The 16560-nt window shown below is 38.5% G+C and overlaps 1 protein-coding gene across 1 annotated transcript in view; it reads right to left on the reverse strand.

Annotated features, from left to right (window-relative positions):
* Positions 1-4959: 4959 nt before the first annotated feature.
* FNIP2 (folliculin interacting protein 2) overlaps positions 4960-16560 on the reverse strand; it is a 48692-nt gene continuing 37091 nt past the window's right edge. The window contains exons 13-17 of the mRNA XM_054292717.1: positions 15024-16332; positions 14084-14240; positions 12155-12355; positions 8758-8873; positions 4960-7498 (exon numbers count right to left, since the gene is read on the reverse strand). Of these exons, the coding sequence (XP_054148692.1) occupies positions 7420-7498; positions 8758-8873; positions 12155-12355; positions 14084-14240; positions 15024-16332 (1862 nt within the window). The 3' untranslated portion in view covers positions 4960-7419. The remainder of the gene's footprint in view (positions 7499-8757; positions 8874-12154; positions 12356-14083; positions 14241-15023; positions 16333-16560) is intronic.

Consider the following 16560-nt stretch of genomic DNA (forward strand, 5'->3'; position numbering starts at 1 on the left):
GTCTCCAACTAAACCAAGATCTAAAATCTCAGCACTCATCACAAAGTCCATACCAGCTCTTTTTAGGGATGGCATAGCATTTGCTGGCCACAAAAATAGACATGCCAAAAAAGGTTTGTATATTTAGAAGAAAGAGAGAATACTAATTTGAAGTGAAGCAAGGCAGGGTGGAAGAAAGCCAGCTCCCCTGTAAAGGGACAATCCCAGGGATGAACTAGTTAATTAGATCCTTTGCAGCAATACAGTCTAAACATCACAAGGCTCAGGACAGGAAGCCTTGTGAAGACAAGAACAGCATTCTCTAATTACCAGCTTGCCTTCATATCAAGAGCATCAGCACTTGCACTTGGGAAGCCACCAGATCTTATTTAATTCAAACATGTAATAATGCACTGCTACTCCTTCAGCCACTCCCAGCAGCCAACAAATTACCTGAGAGACTCAGAATTTATTTAGCAACATTACAAATGGGCTTTGCATCTTTTGCTTGTGGTGTTTACCCACTCCTGAGCAACAGGAGAGGCTACTGCATTCTTGTGGGAAGAAAATGGCACACAGCAAATCAGAGGCAGCTGTCTGTCTTTGGGGTGCAGCCGTGGCTCCGTGTAACACAAATGGTTTGAATACCAGAGGCCTGACAAACTCACCTGGAACTCTGGTGGTTGCGTCCCAGCTGTCCTGGCACAGCTCACTCCATGGCTCTGGCAATGACAGCAGCTCAGCATCCAGGGAACCCTGCTCAACCAGCCTTGGGGTTCAGTGACCCTTTCCACACTAGGGACATCAGACTGCGACAGGAGACTGCCAGAAGCGTAATTGCAGTAACAAAAGGGCAAAGGAAAAAAGTTAGCTTTCTCTCAGAGCTAATTCCATTTTTGTTTTATCCACCCCCCCCATCAGGCAGCCTGCTCCCAACATTCCTGACCAACAGGACCACAATGCAGAACTAGGCTTCTCTTCACCCACATAGTGAACAGGCTGCAATGATGCAAGCAGCCCAGGAAGTTCTGCTCCCTAAATCAAAAGTTAAGGCATAATTTCCGAATTAAATGCAAACCTTTACTACAGAATTAAAGCACTTGCACTCTGACTGCAGTGTCCTTATATGAATCAGTGCCTTAAAATGGGCAGGAGGAGCTGATGGAATGGTTTCGAATCATGATTTTTCATGTCACACTGCTTTCAGATCAGTTGTGTTTCATGGTCAAAAAAGTTACATGTTGTACAGAATGACACAACTAATTCAACAAAATACATTCCCCTGTATTTTTCAAAGCTAAAGTGAACAGTTTTAGATTTGTCCATTTTGAGGCTAACAGGACTTCTGCAGATCTTAAAAAAACAAAGTGATGTAATACTGTAGAAAATGAAAAATTATAACATCCACATGGCACACAGAAAAGAATAACTCCTCAGTCTCCTTTTGCCTAGGGAAAAAGAGATGAGGTAGCAAAAGAGAGCTAAAATGGTAACATTACAAACATACTTGAAACAATTTTGTTATATGCAGGGTTGGAATTCAATCCAACAGAAGGCAAAACGTTTTTGTGAGCCAAATACCCCAGCCCCTGACACTATGGCACTCTTATCAGAACACACAAACCCACTCTGGGAAGATCCCAAGCAGACCTAAGCATCACTTTGTATTTCCACAAATGTGACCATTTCCCTGTCCATTGGAGAGGGAGCTTTATTCCTTGGTGAGAAACTCATTCCTAATGGAACTCTTCTCTCTCTCAAACATCATTTTGTCAGATCACAGTGGAATCTCTTTTGTAGCTCCAAATGGAAAAAAAATCCAGTTTATAAGATTATATTTGAGTACTTGACTGTCACTCCTAAGCCCTTCAGCCATGTGTTGACCTTAGGATTTCAAGACAAAGTGCTACTCTACTTGCACTGCTTAAACTGTTTTAGCTTTGGGATTGTGCCAGACAGACAACTGACTGCAACTATTATAAGAGTAATTTTCCAGCATGTGGATTACTAGCATGTGTCCACTTAAGCTAATTTTATATGGGATCAGAAGCCTTACACAAGTCACAGTCTCGTGGTTTGTCACTTGGCTTCGTGTCCTTTATATCCAAAAACCTGTTTTGTATGTTTAGTCATGATTGACCTCTTCAAAGATGTAAGTATAGAAAACCAAAGGATATGGTGCACAGATGATCAGCAGAAAGCTTTGCTATATAACTTTTTCAAAAAGAGAGAAAAGTAGGGAGAAAGACTGTCAGAATTTTGGCACAAGACTTAGTTACTTTGGAATATAGTTCATGTTTACTGCTGTAGCCTTGAAACCATTTTTACATATGAGAACTCCTCCATCAGATCTGTGATCTTCCTTGCCACTTACATAAGCAGGAAAACAGTTCAGTTGCTTGTTCACTATAAACATTCGTATTATTTCTAGTCACGTCTTCGGAACAAATCACAGAATCTGACTTCAGAGTTTGAGGATTTTTCAAATCTAGGTATTATTTTCCCCTTTGCAGCTCAGCTCTAAAAGCTCTTTGGCCACCCTCTCAGCCATATCTTGTAAGCATTCATTAATTCAGGACTCCACCCCTTCCCAGCGCTTGGCTATTTACTGTCTGCCGGCCTCTGCACCTCCCTCTTCTTAATCTGCCACCATCCTGAACATTTGGATTCTGAGAAACTGGCTAAGTGCCCTTTAAAAAGAAATTCAACCAGCTGGTATGAGCAACAGCTTAACTACAATTTTTTTTAAAGTAGTGAAATCAGAGCAGAGGAGTTTCATAGAGTCTTACAAGACCTGGATGGAAAAACAGGTTGGTGAACTGCACAAATCACTTAGACAGTCCAATGGCTCATAAGTATCAAAGAGATCAGGGAGTGGAGCATTCACTTTACTGGATTTTCTCCTCACTATCAAGTCCTTGATGCCAAAACTCCTTGGCTTTTTTCTTACCTCCAATCCTTGGTAGCCTGACCCACAAGCAAGCATTTCAGTCTATAAGTAAGAAATGCTTAGATCCTACAAATCAGCCTAATTCAGACCTGCTCAAAGAAGCACAAATACAGTTGATCATCTCATCTCCTTTCTGCTTTTATTTCTAAATAAGGATTTTCCAATAAGCTTCAGAATACTAAATAGAAAGTCAGGTCATGGAAGATCTAAGAGAAATCAAAAACCTCTGTATTTGAAACTAAATCAGACCAAATGCACTAACCATTTCATAATCTAGTAGACATGAGGGGTCACTCACTCCTGTTCAGCTGAGCAATTTTAGAAACTGAATTTATTATCTAATAGCAACACATTTTTCAGCTAGCTCAAATGCTTCTGGAAAGAACTAAAGAGAACACACCTGTGAAACCTCTGCACCACCTATTCCAACAGTCACTGTCTTCATTTTCCACTCTTTTTTGCCCATATTTTTCACTCCATAAGACCTCCTGTTTTCATGTAAGTGGGGTAAAATTTCCAAGGATAACAAACCAAGTTCCAAATTTTGTGCAGCCTTCCTGTTAGACACCTCTTATAAGAGTTACTTACTTTGCTGAAGGGTTATCTAAAAGTCCATGTGCTGTTAGACCTCAGCTACAACAACAACAGCTATTTCAGAAGCTTTAAAAAGGAAGATACCAAATACCACTTACGTTGATTTCAGAAAGTTTATTGCACCAAATGCCGCAAAGAAATTGACCAAAAAGATAGTGTACATAAACAACTATAAGAAAAAAACATGTAGTTTGACATTGGTGTTCAGTCATTCCTAAAAAAGCCTATGTTCTCCAAACATGCAATAGCAACACACATTTTTCTACTATGGAAAACTTGCCATGTATGTCAAATTACCTCATTTGACCTCAAATCCCCCACCCTCCCCGCCCCCCCGCCCCCCCAAAAAAAAAAAAAAAAAAAAAAAAAGAAAAAGAAAATAAGGAAATTGTCTAGACTAAATTCAGTAGTTCAGACTTGATTTTTATTTGGGTCCTTTTAATTGAAGTAGAAGTTCCTTGAAGGGTAAGTGATCATTTTGCATAAACCTTATATACAAGAATTTGATGCATCTGAAAAGAGGCTTTGACTTTAAGAGCAAAGATGCTTATAATATGGAGTGGGGAAAATCAATCTAAAATTCTGGAAGATGCCATCAGAAATGCGAATTACAGAATCAGTGTCTATTAGTTTTTTGGGAGCAAAAGAAAGTTGTATAGACTAGTTCAGAGGGTACCTCACTTAAATTAAAATGTTCCAATCTTGGTATTGTTTGGGGTTCAAGAATTCATTTCAATTAAATTCTACAATTTAGCTGTTCATTCCTCCCCTATGTTTAGTCTTGCCTGAAAACAGCATACATTCTTTAAATTTCAGTGTGTAAACTGCATTTATGTGGGATTTTGGAAAGACTGTGCACTCCCACCTAACCAAGAAAGTATGTTTTTCAGTTTACAAAAACCTACATAATACTGATAAAAACAACTTTGGAATATTTGAAAATTAAGCTACATTATCAATTTTCAACACAGCTGTACATTCATATCACTTTTCATCCTATTAAAGTAAAACCAGAAACATGCCCTAAAAATGTCTAAAAAACACATCTGTAAATACTTACTGCCCTGTCATGCCACACCAATTTACATGAACATCAAGATGCTACCAAAAACAAGTTAAAGACTTCGAGTCAAAAAAAAGCCCTAGAAAGTGGAATCCTGTCAACTGAGGTAGTACATTTGGTGGAGGGGAAATATGTAATTAGCTTTCATTAGTCTAAAGCCTTTTAAAGGTAATAAAGGGCTTTCATTTTGAATTTTCTTTCCCCCAAAACTAAAACTGAGAATAAAATAGTTCAACGTGTAATTTCTGAAGAGCAGCAAAATGTTAGAGAAAGCAGCAAGAACTATAAAGTTTTAGCCTGGGCTGAAGAAAATTCAAGTGCTTTTGACCATCAGCTCACATGCCACTATAAAGTTAACTGATGTCTTGCAGATTTATTTTCTTTTTAACATTTCATGTGGTAAAATCAGGTCTATTATTGATTATGGTATTAATCTTGAATTCACTGAATGCCTGCAGATCTCTGTCCTCTTTAGTAAACCCTGTGACAACAAAAGCACATCTTTAAGTTAGCATATATTTCTTTGTAGAACTGTCAGAGTCTGTTCAGATAAAACCCCCACTTTAAAAGAACTGGACTGACTTTAAATGATGTCAGCTACTATTTAAGAGTGACATGAAATAGAGAAAGTACAAGAGGATTTCTATATACACTCAGAGAAGCAGTTTCATAGTCTTACACATGCACACACACATTCTCCACCAAGAGGGCAGTTTAGGAATACATGACTTGCTCTATGGTTCGCTCCTTGTTTTAACCTTGTGAAACAGAAAGTGGTATCTGCTAAAAGCCATATGCAGAGGTAAATTTACTTTCCAGCAGATAGGATTCACAGACCAAAGATATGAAAAGTTTGCTTAGCTATAAAGCAGCAGAAAAAAACCTGAACCATAGAAAGATTTTAGCCTTTTTAGGCAGAACACTAGGGAGAAATATGAAAAGCAATAAAAGAAATATTTGGAATGTCAGGTCAGAAAACCAGCATAGAAGGAACAGCTTAAGAAGTGTTGTATCAGAATATTAAGTATCCCTCCACGTGGAAACAACCTCTTTTCACAGTAGGCCAGTCTACCTATTTCCCTCAAAAAGCAACACAAGGTTAATAAAACCCCATCACATTTAAACAATTCACAATAAGCACATTTCATTATTTCAAATAATTGAAAGTTTACTGTAGAAAAGTCCAAACATCAAGGTAGTAGGAAATAAAAACACTTTTAATAAAAGTGTGTCCCTTCAGTGTTAAAAATCTGTAACCACCAACAAGGAGAACTCACAACTGGTGACCAGGAGTTTCTTTTTAGAATTCACTATTTTCAAGCAATTGTGTTGCCAGAAATTTGCTTGCAAGATGACAGTTTCAGACACCGTATTCACAGTGGCTCACAACGGAACAGTCCAACATTGAGTTTTCCATTTGAGCATGTTTTGATCCTTTGTTCTCTCCTCAGTCTGGTCCATATTTTCATATCCAGCTTAACAGTGCTTTATGCAAAAAAAGGTATTTTTTACATTCATTTTAATCAACCACGTGAAAACAGTGAAGTACAAAATTTTATTTTGCTTTCTAGAAACACCAAAGGCCAGTATCAACTAGTGGAGAAGTAGTTTCTGGTGTCAGAGTAGATAATCTAGTAAGGAAAGGCACCTGGATGATAGTTCAAGATTTCTGTAGAATCAAAAAGGGTAATTGCAAACATTCAGAGTAATATCAAATATTGGGGTTTGCCCCCACATTTCATTTTACTTCAAACAACGTTCCTGTTCTATTCCTACTCAGAGTGACAACTCATAGCTGGAAAAAAGTAATACTTTTGACTAAAGGTTTGGTGGGGGTTGTTTGATATCTTGTATTTCCCCAATACGATTGTCTTCAGTTTGTGCCAATTGTTTGGTGTATGTGCACACGGACACATGCTCATAGCACTGGCATCGTTCACAAGTTTTCCAAATTCATACTCCTTGGAGATAGCAATACTTGATGACACCAAGACAAGTTTAGTTCCCAGGACCACAGTCATACAGCAAATCAACAGTTACTGAAGTTGCATCAGCAACAAATGTAAACTTGTAGCAGAAGTTCCATAAGGCTTTCCCACAAAATCCCTCTCTCGGATGTCCATTCCATTCCACTTGCAGCCATGGGCCCATTAGAATGCCTCCTCATTAAAACAGAAGCAAGCCACAGCTCTCAACCTCTTGTCCTTAAATGGAAAAGTCACATCAAGCTCACACACACCTCCATTCCCACATGACATCTGGCTGCTGAATCCAAGTTCCTTGTTTTGAGCCCATCACTTCTACTATACAAAACCACACGTATGTTCTGCAAGAAAATCATGTCCCACCAAATACACTTTTGTATAGGAATGCTATATACAGAGTTAACAGCTACTCCTCCTCCTCCTCCCCAGCAAAGAGACATACACCACACCACACTCACAAGCATAGTATTACAAAATCCATTCTAACCCACTTGTTCTTTTAACTGGTACTTCATGGTTTTGAGCAGCGTTTTGGATGGCAGCACCCGGTCTGCCACATAGTGTTAACTTTTGTCCTTTGAATAAAAATAAAATGCAAGGATGCAGTCTCTTGATTTAAGTCAGAAGTGAGATTGTAAGAAAAACCTGAATGCCTTTTGTGTTATGTAAACTGAAGTCCTCCGATAAAGCATCCGGCTGAAATCAGGATCGGAAGGTGGCAGAACGTACAGTCATCACCTGCTTTCATCAGTGCTCCCCTTTACCAGTGTTTGGCACCTCTGTTCTTCATTCAACATTCCCATTTTCATAACTGTACTTTTAGGGAATGACTATCCTGAGAATTTAATTTATAAGAGTATTTGAGCAACATATGGGGAATGAGTACTTGCTATAGCAGCCAACAAAGGCAAGTCATTGGATTCAATCCTAGAAATTAAAAAAAAAAAGACAGCCTTTAAAATAATATACAGTCATTTTTCACAAGAGAAATACAAGATGATACTTTTCATCCACTTTAAAGAAACTGGAAGTGTCTTGCCATTACTAAGTTCATAGTTTAATTATTATTTACTGTCAATAATCATGTACTACCAGTAAAGGTAAGTAAATAATGTTTAAAACCAAGAAGTAGATTAGCACTTAAATCAAAAGACAGCAAGCAGCATTACATTCTGTGCTATATAATCTTTTCTGGTTTAAATAAAAGATCTTTTATGTATTTACTAAACCCTAAGCCTCAGCTTGTAGCCTTACCAGTGAGTAGGCTCCAATAAACCCAGTTTAACAAAGTACTAAGTATCAGCTTATGGAAGATTATGCATTTCAGGTTTTGAATATAACTCAGTTTCCTACATAGTAGCACTTTCTTGCCAAAAAAAAAGACCAAAATTTGAATTTAATATTATGCAATAACAGTTCAAGGAATGTCTCTCAAGTGCAATGGTCAGTTTCCAACTACTTCCAAATGTGAAGCTGCTCAGAGGCCAGGATGTGTGTACATATTTATATATATTTGACACATACACGCACACAGAGAAAAGTACTTATTTCACTGTTTCACTATTTACAGCTGCATTTCTGAGTATGAAATCTCAAACAGTCTGGAAAAAGATAAGTTAGATTTAAGCTACAGTGTCAAAAAACATCTTGAGAAAGTGTATTTACTACTTCCCCCTTTTCTGCTGTCAGCAGGCAGCTCCCTAAAGGTTATATGCCAATCCAGTACTATTATTAGAAGACAGCTGCTGAACAGGACACCTGTTTATTTATCTACACCTGATCTTTGAGACCCTCGTCACTTAAGTACAAATGCACCCTTTTCATTCCAAAAATTGGAATGGAATTTTTCATTCCAAAGTATTTGTTGGGATGAAGTTCTCATTAAGGAGATCACAACAGAAGAGTGTGTACAAATGCTTGGATAACTCACTAATGACCAAAATCCAAACTCTCTTAATTCTGAAGATTTAAAAATGACAAGTATTTTGTTGTTGCTGTATAAATGTCTTCTCCTGATTTTGAGATAGCTCAGTAGAGCCATTTTTGCAACTTATTAGGCCCATGAAAGAGAAGTGTTAAATATGAAGCAAATTCTCATGAGAACAAGCTGTCAACACTCAAAAGAAAAGGAAAAATAATTGCCCCAGCTTTTGCCATTGCTTAAGACTGATACCTGCAATACTCACCCCAATACAATTCCTAGTTCTTTTACATGCACTCTTGTATGTCCTCGCAGATATTCTGAAAGCATTTTGCTTTTGAGATACATCTCTTGCAGTCTATCCTCAAGATGCATTATGCACTGCAAACACAGACCACAAAGCTCAGAACACCTTTTGCAACCACATGCAAATATTACAGAAATCTAAGCACATCGCTTTACCTTCTACCTCAGAAGATAAACTAAGCCTCCACTCCAAAATCTAGAAGATGCAATTGGATTTATTACAATTGTGCTATAAACTTAAAAAAAGTTACACTACTCCACAAAGAGGAAACCCCTCATAGAAATGGGGCATTCCAGCTCTCCTGGGCAGCAATTTTGTTGCATAAACTGCACTTCTATTTCCACTCACACCACTGCATTTCTGCCAACTTAAACAGTTTTAATGAGGTTCAAAACAACTCAAGATATCTTACTAAGAATTAAGGTAGTATTCTTGGATCAAGATGCCTTTGTTGTAAGTTAGTACTATTTTTCTGAAAGACTTCGTTTAAACAACAGTTTCTAAAATGATCATTCTAGCTCTAAGGCTCTAGTGCCATTCAAGAAACTAAGACTCAAGATGTGGAAGACACCGGTACCTTACTGGTAACAGAATTATAACTCTTTTGCTGACTGCTTTTCTATAGCAACTAAGTTACAAATCCATTTTAGGCATTTGTTTTCATAATTCCTAAGTACTTCTAGTTTAAAATTGCTTAAACATTTGATGCTGATTGCCAAAAGGTAATAGTTCAAGTTGAAACATCAGTTTAATCATTCCATTCCAGTAGTGGAATGCTAGAAATGCATATTATTTTTAAATACAGTCATGTGATTCATGGCAATTTCTCATATACCAACTACAAGAGAGCAGATGAACCTTGGCTTCAAGGAGAGAGAGGGGTTATTCTGGCAAGACAAGGTCAGCAGGCAGCATGTCTTCACAAGCTGAGTAGGTAGGAAGTCTTATCAGGTATTTTGTTGTAGGACAAAGGTACATTCAATTTGATATATTCCTTCTTTTCACAGGGATGACCACTTCAAAAAAGTTAAATTAGGTCAGCTCTCTGAAATCAGGAGATGAAAGCAGGAAGCAATACAGAACCCCACATTATCAAACATATAATCATCCAGCAGGCACAGACAGCAATTAGAAACAGTAGCAGCAAATAGCTTCAGGCCATCATCCCATGTGCTGGAGCTGAATGAAAACCCTAAGTATTAGAAGTGAGACCAGTTTTGTTAATTAAAAAACTAATGAGAAAAAAAAGACTCAGGCTTGTAGGCAGCCTAAGATGCATTTTTCTGATCATCTGAAGCACGATGAAGATGTTTAATTATTCTTTCAATGAGCTAATATCAAGTCTTAATAATGGAAAATAAAGAGGCATTTTAAAAAATGTGCTTTCATGGTAGTAGAGTAAAACCACTGCCACCAATGGAGGAAAGGCAGAAGGTTTTTGACAATAGCTTGATCAATTTGCTTCAAGCAAATTTTTATTCAAATCATTATAATCGTAACACTTCTGATTCTGGCCAAAAGGGAAGCAAGCACTCTTATCTTTTCCATTACAGGTGACCCTCATGCAAAAAGCCTATGAGCACTTTCTCAGTGGTTATGGGGGGCATGCAGATGATTCACAAAGTAGCAGTTCAATCTGTTTCAATTCCAGTATTTGTGTTAAGGATTATGGATTTTTTTTTTTTTGAAGTTATGAGGAAGCAAGTGAGGAAGAATCCCACATTATTTTAAAAGAAGGGTTGTTTACATCATATGATCTGCTCCTTCTGAACACCAGCAAAGAATCAAAAGATGTTTCTGCCCACAGGCTCGGTACATTAACCCATGTTGTTCAGTGTCCACAAGTTTTGGTTTTTTTCTTATATATTAGCATCCTCTGCAGTTTTACTCATCGACCAAATGGACAAAAAGTCAAGTAACTTGTAAAAATAGAAGAGTAGCTTAAAGTGAGCTTAAAGATGCAGGTAAAACTTTTGCTAAAATGCAGCAGTTGCAACCAGCACTTTCCTCTCACCAGGGCATACTGCAAAGCTTTCTGCAGCACAACTATCAGTCTGAAGTGGTAAAATAAAGATATTACCACTTGCTTTTCATCTGGTCTCAAACTGGGTTGTTTTTTGTTGGTACCACAAAACTGCAAAAATACTTACTCATCTGAACAGTAACTGCATGTAAAGAGATTTGCACTCCTAAAGGAAGCTTCAAACATACTGCACTGTGGTCATTTCTGATTGATATGAGTACATCAATGCATATGTTTCTATCCAAATTTAAATCAATAGAAATACTACTATGAAAATGTCATACTTCTCCTGGAGTTTAGGAACACTTGGCTTCCATGCACTGATGTTGTTTTAGCAGAGTTGCAAAATCTCCTGACAGTAGGATCAAAGTATTTCTAACACAAACGATAAAAAATTTACAAACAACAAGCACTGTCACTGCACAGTTCCTTTTTGTAAGAAAAAGGAAATAAAAACCCCCGAAAATCATTCTGCCTCCAGACACCTCCCAAACCACACAAGGCTTATAGAAACTGCATATACAAATCCTAAGGAAACACTGAAAAGAACACTTCAGTTGCAAAATCAACTACTCAGTTTAAAAATGCCAGGATTTAAGGTGTGACTGTGCAAGTGTTAAGATACAATTTCAACCACAGTCGTGTATTTTTCAATGCCCAGAAGAATCCAGAGAAAACACTCAAAAATGTACCCACATATTTTACCTAGTATTTGACTTGAAGAACTTGGTGTAATCAATACCACCAATTTAACCCAAAACAGTGCCAACTAATACTATTTAGAGCTGTTAGTGTTTAGCTCTATCTTCCTCTTCCATCTGCTGGCACAGTCATTACACAAGACTCCTAGAGAATTTCTCAAAACTATCTGCTGAAGGACAAATCAATTCTGTTAATTAGAAAAGGGGTGACTACTGAAAAACCCCTCCATCTCCCCTCACCAATAATCATGTGCTAAAAATTGAACTACAGTTATTGCAGTCAGACTTGGGGGTAATTTCGTTGTAATCAGCAAAACCAGCATTACTGATTTGCTCTGATGAACTCCACTACAAATGAGGACAGGAAAGGATGCTGTGGCATAGGGAGTATGCAACATGACAGAGTTGAATAGAAACTCCAAAAATAGGAAGTTGTTTGCCAGAACCAACTTGGTTCCCATTGGTATCCATTACTGGACTGCAGCATGGATTCTTTTCAACATGTTGTAACAGCTCTGCACTATATCAGGCTTTAGTCCATTGATATTGCAACACAGTTACAGAACTCTATGCTTGCTATCTGAGCTAAGCAATTTCCATTAGCTTCAGCCTTCAATAAAGAAATACTTACAAAGTCAGCTGGGACGTTCAGTTTGTAAAGCTGTAAAATAGACTGCAACAGACTGGATACTTGACTTGAAACCAGAACATCCTTGCCTAACTTCACACTGTCCATCATCTTCCTCTGGCTTGTAGCTACTTGTACATTCCATTTATCTGTGTCTGCAATAATGCAGACAGCTTCTGCTATGGGCTCATCTAGCACTGGATGCTGCAACAGAAACAAAATACAATTATGTGATACTTTCATATACATTTCCACAGCTCAGTTTGATATTCTACTTTTACACACTGATGTAGCAAATAAGGAAGTGATTCAATGCATTTTTTTGTCCATTAGGGGACCAAAGGCATCTCAAAAAATGACAAGACAGTGACAAGATTTACATTCAGCATTCAGCAGCACTGCATCTGCCAATTTGATTGAGACATTTCATTTTCATTAGTGCCTGAAAGTCACTACTCAATTTTATTTTTCTTCATGTATTCCCCCTACCCTGGAGAGATTAGTTTCTTTCAAAATGAAGAGTGTAATAATTACACTGATCCAGTATGGTGAAAGTACATTCAACGTTTCAGAGATATGTGAGGGATTTTACTATGCACAACCAAGAAGGGTATAACAGAAAAGTGAGGAGGAGGGGACCTTCTGGAGATCCTCTAATCCAACTCCTTGCCAAGGCAGTGTCCCCCAGAGCAGGTGACACAGGAACAAGGCCAGGCAGGTTTTGAATGTCTCTAGAGAGGAAGATTCCATGACCTCCCTGAGCAGCTGGCTCCAGTGCTCTGCCACCCTCAACATAAAGTTCTTCCTCAGAAGGTGGAACTTGCTCAGGTGGAACTTCTTGTGCTTTAGTTTATGGCCATTGCTCCTTGTCCTGTTGCTGAGCACCACTCTCGTGACACCTGCCTTTAGGATATTAATATGCATCAATGAGATCCCCTCTCAGTCTAGTCTCCTCTGAGAAGAGAGATGTTCTAGATCCCCAATGATCTTTGAGGCTCTCCACTGGACTCTCTCCAGTAGCTCCTCATCCTTCTTGACCTGTGGAGCCCAGGAGTGGACACAGCACTCCAGATGTGACCTCACTAGAGGTGAGTAGAGGGGCAGGTTCACCTCCCCTGACCAGCTAGAACGCTCTTGCTAGGCACACCAGGAGAGCACTGGCTCTCCTGGCAGCAAGAGCTGTGCAAGCTCATGGCCCACTTGTCATCCACCAAAGAAGAGCCCCACTATCACACCAGACCAATCTGGTGTTCCTTAAGGAACAGACAGACACACACATCACTGCTCTGGATAGTACATGCAGTCATGCCAGCAGAATCATCCTTGCTACAGAGAGAAGCTGCTGACAATCACTAGATAAGCATTTTAAATTGCACACTGAGGTCACACAGTTATTCCAGTGAAAGCTTAGTTATAAATTTTATAATGTAGGAGTACTTACAGTGGAAAAAGAACACAGCAAATTTCTTATCTATATACAACTATCTTCTGTAGTCAGTAATTTCTGCTACAGACTAGCATCACGCAGGCCTCAACATGACTTTACCTCACCTGCAACACATGCCACTAAGTAGCAAAATAAGATGTTTCAACTTGCATATAACTTTTCTGAAATGCAGGTAATTTTGTCTGCTATTGTGATGGAAAAGAGAAGCAGCTCAAGGGTTCTTTTCCTTGTTTGTAACTTGAAGTTGCAAACAATCTTCCTTGTGTTAATCTTGGAAGAGAAGCCTTAAAAGTAATAAGGAAAGCACATGATTTTTGCATAAACAAGCATTGCATATAGTAAATGAAGGGCTTACATCTTTCAAAAAGGCAGACATGGCAGTTGTGGCTGTTCAGAACAGGTAAATAAAAAAAGTCACCTACTGAAATAACCTACTTCTGTAGATTTCAGTAATATCACAACCCTGACTCAGCACTTCAACTCACGTGCATTGCATGAAGTAGATCTGCTAGTAGACACTGCTTGAGTTTTTCATCATTATTTATTCCATGCAGCACTAGATCAGGTATATATGTATGACAGTAACCACCCAGAAGTGATCTTCCAAAGTTTTTCACACATTGACTGCTGATGGTATTTGACCTGAAATACAGAAATACAAAGCAGGTAAGATTTTGCTTGACAACCTGCATTCAGATTTTACATGAATGCAAAGTCTCTCTTTCTACTGCAAATATTAATCAACAGTTGTACTACAAGTATACATAAATGTCCACAAAAGTAAACATCCACTGCTGCTCCTTGAAACAAGAATTTTAAAAGCTAAAATTTAACCGTGTATGGATTTCCTCAAACTTGCACATAAGAAAATTTATATGCACTGGAGTTTGTGGGATATATGGGCTCCATGTTGTGCAGCTTACAGTTTTGCTAAATTCGAGTTTTCTTCAATTCTCTTGCTGAAGGTAAGTCTAGAAACTGACCTTAAGCACCATCAAACTCCATATGCACCTGGAATGCTCAAAAATTTTCAAACAGCGTGCCCATGTTTATTCCAAATTTGTACTTCATTTAAGAATTATGTCAAATCTAAACAGTTATCTTTTTAAGTAAAGTTTTGCTTGTCCTCAGATGTTCTATCTACATGTCTACACTAAATGTTTCAGTCAGCTTACATATAAAGTTTGATCACCTTTTTTAGGCATTTGAAATATACCTTTGCTATAAAACTTTATTAAATCTGCTATGTTTCCTTTCTGCCAAATCTGCTTACAAGAATTCTAACTACATCACTGTCTGCTACTGATTTGTTTGCAAGGAACTTAGTCAGGCTCCCAGAAGACTTCAGACTTGAAACTTTAAACAACTCTAAAGTAGCTACAGCTTTTGACTCCATTTAGTTCTAAATTAATGAGACTTCTTTACCTTGGCAAAGGAAGTTCCACTTCTGCAAATTCCTCAAGCCGTTTGCTGATGTTATCATGATGCATTTCATCAGGGATACAACAATCACCTTCTTCATCACTAGCTCCAAGAGCACTGTCTGAACTCTCATTCCTTGGAATGTCCCCTTCAACTCTGAAGGAGGTTTTCCTTCCAGAATCCCCATAGGGGACATCTTTAGCACCTACTTTAGAGGAATCCTGTTTGACAGCAGAATCTGCTTCTACACAGTCAGAAGAATAGTTCTCCAGATTGCCAGAGCATAAAGTTCTATTTTCTTTCATGTTTGGCAATTTTACAGTTTCTATGTTATCTGTGGGCAAAAGCACTTCACTAGATATTGAATTAATTAAATTCACTTCAGTTCCTTTACTTTCCATATGTTGGTTAAGTATACTTTCCTTCTCCTCACACGGTGGGATTTGTGCATAACAAACATTATGTTTACTGATAAAGGCAGCTTCACAACTGTCTTGATTCTGAGAAGCATCCACAGTCAGACTTGTGGAACTTGAGGCACAATGTATCACCTCAGGATGTTTAATTAACGTCTTCAGATTTTCTTCCATTTCTCTTCTATGAGTTTCTAAGTCTGACTCTGGTGATGCTGAACTTCCAATCTGGAATGTGACCTTTTCCAAGTGTGAAGTCCTGTGGCCAGACCTTTCAGGACAAGGTACAGCACATGACCTACTAGAAAACTGCTTCTCCACTTTTCTCTCATTCTGGTTCTTGTTCTTCTTTGTATCCATTACATCCTCTAATTTAGATGATGCTTCAGAGTGGTGGGATATGATTCCTGTATCAGTGACAGTTCTTTTCCTACCATCAGCTGCTCCTCTACAGAAACTGCCAGTTAGACAGTCAACAGATGTTTCAGACGTCTGACTTGCCTTTTCTATTGCTTCCCTCTTTTCTTTTGAAGAGACTGGGACTGCCTGAGTGCTTTCTGGTTCATGCACCCACTCTGCGGTACTGTTGTTCTTACTTCCATCATTCTTTGGAGGTAGGATTGGAGGCACAAGAGCAGGGTCATTTTTAACAGTGACAACCACATAATCAGATTCCTCTACCTCTCCCTTTTCTAGCGCAGTTGTGATCTTGCTTCCATTTAGCACCTGCTCTCCTTCCCCGGCCTTCTCACTCCAGGTCAGCTGATTTTCCTGCAGCTCAGAGCACCGGATGAAGTAAGTTAGAACATAGAGCAAGCGCTGCACCAGCTCCTTGCGCTTCCCAACAATCACAGTCCGAGTCAGTCTAACTGGAGAGCCTATGGCACCGTAGAGATCACCTGCACAGGAAAGCAAAAATTTCACAGGTTTATGTTGCATTGTGATATAACTTATACTGTTCAAGTTAAACACAGTTTGAAACAGTACTTACTATGGACACAATTAGACAGTTAATTTCTTCCACAGTGATTTCATAAAAGTCTTAAAACAAAGAGTAACAAAGGAAGTCACCTAATGCTTCTTAGGCCTGGCTTTTGTCCAGAAGGGCTTTTGTGAGGAATCAGCTG

This window comes from Melozone crissalis, unplaced genomic scaffold, assembly GCF_028551555.1.
Source record: "Melozone crissalis strain CALT ecotype California unplaced genomic scaffold, PUWL_Pcris_2 ptg000006l_1, whole genome shotgun sequence".
Taxonomy (NCBI): Eukaryota; Metazoa; Chordata; class Aves; order Passeriformes; family Passerellidae; genus Melozone; species Melozone crissalis.